The 4,703-nt window shown below is 33.8% G+C and overlaps 1 protein-coding gene across 1 annotated transcript; it reads right to left on the reverse strand.

Moving 5' to 3' along the window:
- Positions 1 to 1,051: 1,051 nt before the first annotated feature.
- On the reverse strand, positions 1,052 to 1,683 carry HELRODRAFT_165555 (hypothetical protein; the record flags this gene model as incomplete). The annotated part of the gene is made up of 2 exons (XM_009032113.1): positions 1,052 to 1,458; positions 1,665 to 1,683. 2 exons carry the CDS (start codon positions 1,681 to 1,683, stop codon positions 1,052 to 1,054), a joined length of 426 nt encoding a protein of 141 aa, XP_009030361.1.
- Positions 1,684 to 4,703: the final 3,020 nt, after the last annotated feature.

Genomic DNA, 4,703 nt, shown 5'->3' on the forward strand with positions numbered 1-4,703 from the left:
CATTCTCAATTCATTCTCATTTTCTTAATTTGAATGGTTGCTAGTTGGCTGGTTGGTTTGCTGGCTGGTTGGCTGGTTGTTTGGTTGGTTGTTTGGTTAGTTGGTTGGCTGGATGGTTTGCTGGCTGGTTGGCTAGTTGGTTGGCTGGTTGTTTGGTTGATTAGTTGACTGGCTGGTTGGTTAGTAGGTTGGCTAGTTGTTTGGTTCGTTAGTTGGCTGGCTAGTTGGTTTTGGTTGGTTGGTCATTAAAAGAATAATTTTCGGTTATTTATTGAACGATTTAATTTTTTTCTGACCAGAAACATGGTGACTCAATAATTATAGTTTAATTATTAAAATAATGAATGAGTGGGTGAATGAATGAATGAATGAATTAATAAATAAACGTAGAAATAAATAAAATTAATTATAATTACATACTACAAAATGTTAATAAATATATAAACATTCAATTATTAAAAAATTATATATATTTATACATCCTATAAAGACTTAATTAAATAAATTAAAAGGTTTTAATAAATTTAAAAATCAATGAAAATTGTTTTATATATACACACATATGCTGTTACACATACACACTCACTCACATACACACCCTACACACACACACACACACACAAACACACATATATATTTATGTATATATATTACAGACACGTATTTAGTCGAAATGTTATCTATGTACATTTAAGTCTTTTTCATGAAGACTAAATTATCGTTCTTAAAAAATTCCATTCGACGATGTCAAAAAATTAAAGAAAATTTTACTTTACACAAATTTGAAAATAAAATACTTTCAATTAAAATATTCATAAATACGGCCTGGCAAATTGTTGTGTAATTATATTAGCGGTCGTCATCATCATCATCATCATCATCATCGCCGTCATAGGCATTATCATCCTCATCATCATCACGACCAACCATCATCATGCAACGGCTACCTATCAACATCACATCATCATTATCACACCATCATCATCATCACTACGGTCATTTGAACATCACAATCATCATCATCATCACGGTCATTTAAACATCACAATCATCACCATATCTCAGCCGGAAGTTCCGTCTGACCAGTCGGCGTGTTTTGTTGTTGCACTGAGGAAACAGGAACATTTGTTTGTAGTTGCAGCTGCTGCTGTTGTTGAAGTTGTTGTTGTTGTTGAAGTTGCTGTTGTTGCTGTTGTTGTTGTTGCTGGTGAGAATGTTGCCTCAACGCGACTTGTTGTTGAAATCGGGCGAAAGATTGTTGCTGCTGTAGAGCTTGATGCAGTTGCTGTTGCTGCTGTTGTTGTAGATGCGGCGAGTAGTGTTGGTCGTGTGGATGTAGCAGAGGATGGTGTGGATCGCCACCTGGTGTGGGGGAGTTAGGATTGCGCGACACGAGGCCCATCTCGCCAGGGCCACCACTTAAAAATGCTGCCGCTTCATGCAAACCCAGTGGCCCGCCTGTTGGAAAATATTTTTCAAAAGTATTAATGCTATGTATGTTGTGTATGTGTATGTCTAGATGTGCATGTATGTGTATGTGTACGTTTACTATTACTACTACTAACTACTTCTACTACTACTAGTAGTTATAAAACTACAATTACTGGCACAACCACTACTACTACAACTGCAGCAGCAACAACTGCAACTACAAAAGCATCCACATTGGCCACAAACGTCCATTGCACGCACATGTAAGGTTAATTGTTTAACCTCCATTTGTTTGTTTGCTGGTGCGTACCATTGTTAATGACAATATATGTGATTTTATTGCAACTGTTGCATTGCTGTTACTGTTGTTGTGTGTTGTTGTTGTTGTTGTTGATGTTGTTGCTGTTGAGTGTTGTTGTTGCTGCTGTCTAATGTTAGTTTTGTTTGTTGTTTTTTTTTGGTACATAAAAGTTGTAAGCATGCTGTTGTGATGGTTTTTGTTTTAGGATTGTTGGATAGTTGTTGTGAAATTGCAATGGGAGTTTTGTTGTTGCCTCTGATGACTTAATAGCAAATAATTAACCATAGTTTACAAAGTTGTGTTGTTGCTGTAGTTGTTGCTGTAATTGTTGTTGTTGTTATTATTATTATTAAAATTATTGATGTCGTCATTTTTTTCTCCTTCTCCATCTTATTTCTTACCTTAGAACAATGTCTAATGCAAGTGCAACAGTACTGTCAGTGTTGCGTTACATGTATTCATTACTCTTGGCATTTCTGTTGTCTAGTTAGTTACCCGGCCGAAAACATACATAATTGTTACCTACATAAGCAGTCATATACAACAAACAAAACAACAAACAAACAAACAAACGGATAAACAACAATATAAACAAACGAATAATAAAAAAAAATACAAACAAACATACAAAAGAAGAATTTCGAGGGATGAACTATGGGGTCATTCATATTATTATTATTATTATTATTATTATTATTACTATTATTACAATAATTATTATTGTTATTAGTAATAGTAGTACTATAACTATTATTTCTATTATTATTGTTTTTATTTTTTGTAATTGCCTAGCAAAGAAATACGTAGGTGGGACCATGAGTTGGATTTTTATGCTGATGAGGACGAGTTTTATTATTACACTGTTACTATTCCACCATCATCATCATCGTCATCACCATCGTCGTCGTCATTATCACCATCATCATAATCTGCATCACCGTATGACAAAGTGATTAGAGACAAAGTGACATTAGGATGAATAATAAAAAATAATAAAACACATTATACTATCAATAATAATAATAATAATAATAACCATCATCATAATCTGCATCACCGTAATCATCAAGATCTCATTCATTATCAATGTCCATATCATCTCGACCATACTATTATATCAATATAACCATTTCAACTTATATGAGAGTTATTTCAAAATAATCAACACGTCTAACAAGATTGTTATTAACACTAGAACTGCGTAATAAATACACACACACGCGCACGCAAACTACACACACGCACGCACACATACACACACACGGACACACACATACGCACACACGTACGCACACATACACACACACACGGACACACATACACACACACACACGCACGCACGTGCATCGCAATGTAATAACAGAATTTGATTTGAATTAAACTTCAGATCAGATGTTAAGTTAAAGTGCCTGTTGTTTATGCTATCGTTGTTACACTTTTACGGATTTTTTTTTATATTTCTTCTGCTTCTTTTTTGGTTCTCATTGATGCTGTTGCTGTTGCTATTGATGTTATTGTTGTTGGTGTTGCAGTTGTTGTTTTTACTAGAAAAAAATACAAGAAAAAAGTTGGTGTCGCAGTAGTTGTGCGTGGGTTAAAATGTATGTACTTAATCAGCTAAAAATGGTTTTATTTACCAATTCCATTGAGATATGCAAAATTTGTAATAGTTCATTTTGTAGCATATGACTGCTATGATGAGCTTAACTTATATTATTTATATGTTTATTTATTCATAAATATCAACATGAGAGAGAGAGAGAGAGAAATAGAAAAAGAGAAAGTTCACATCGACAAACGAACCAACTGTTGAATTGAAACATTCACTCACACAAACGCCATATTATAACAACTGCCCTTATACGGTTACATTTAATACTAACAACATTAACAACAACAACAATAATAATAAATAATAATAATAATAATAGTAATAACAAGAAAAAGTGAAACTGATGATGACGACGATGTTGAACCGATGGTAACACTGAAGATTTTGACTTGTATGATAGTGAATAATGATTGATTAATTATTATAATTTTTACTCTTATAAGCGTTGTTGTTGTTATTGTTGTTGTTACTAATGTTGTTATTTTTGCTATTGCTGCTGCTGTTGTTGCTGTAGTTTTCACTATGCTGGCTACGATGATGAAAATGATTAAGATGATGATAACGAGGACAACGACGATAGCGGTGACGGGCTGAATGTATTGGTGATGTCGTTTGAGATAAGAATATACAAACGTGCTGTTAACTCATAATGATGATGTACAAATTGCTAACGACAGCTAATTATGAGGGTGACGATGATGAGGATGATGATGATGATGACGATGATGATGATGATGATGGTGATGATGAGGATGACGACGATGATGAGGATGATGATGATGATGAGGATGACGATGATGATGATGGCGATGATGACGACGATGATGATGATGACGAAGCTTAAAGATGAAGATGATGATGATGTTGGTGATGGTGATGATGATTAAAGACACAGTAATGCTAATGATAGAAATAGCTTAAGATTAATGATAATAACAATAACATGTCAAAATTCTTATCAGGGAGTTTTTCATTCAAGATACGATTAGTTAGAATAGTTTGATGACATAGATACGTCAACAACAATGGTAATGGTGATGACGTTATTGTTGATAATGATGATGAAGATGATGATGAAGATGATGATGAAGATGATGGAAATAACGATGAAAAAGGCGAAAAATGATTGTTTTGATTTTGCAGGATTTCAATTATATTCTCGTCTGATTCATTTTGTTATCTGCGTAGATGCAATGTTGTGATATCAAAATCGTTAATTAAGTTGGTGGTTGACTGATTGATTGACTGATTGAATGACTGATTGATTGACTGATTAATTGATTGATTGACTGATTGATTGATTAATTGATTGAATGATTGGTTGAATGATTGATTGGCTGAATGATTGATCGTCTCTGC

This window comes from Helobdella robusta (genome assembly GCF_000326865.2).
Source record: "Helobdella robusta unplaced genomic scaffold HELROscaffold_8, whole genome shotgun sequence".
NCBI lineage: Eukaryota > Metazoa > Annelida > Clitellata > Rhynchobdellida > Glossiphoniidae > Helobdella > Helobdella robusta.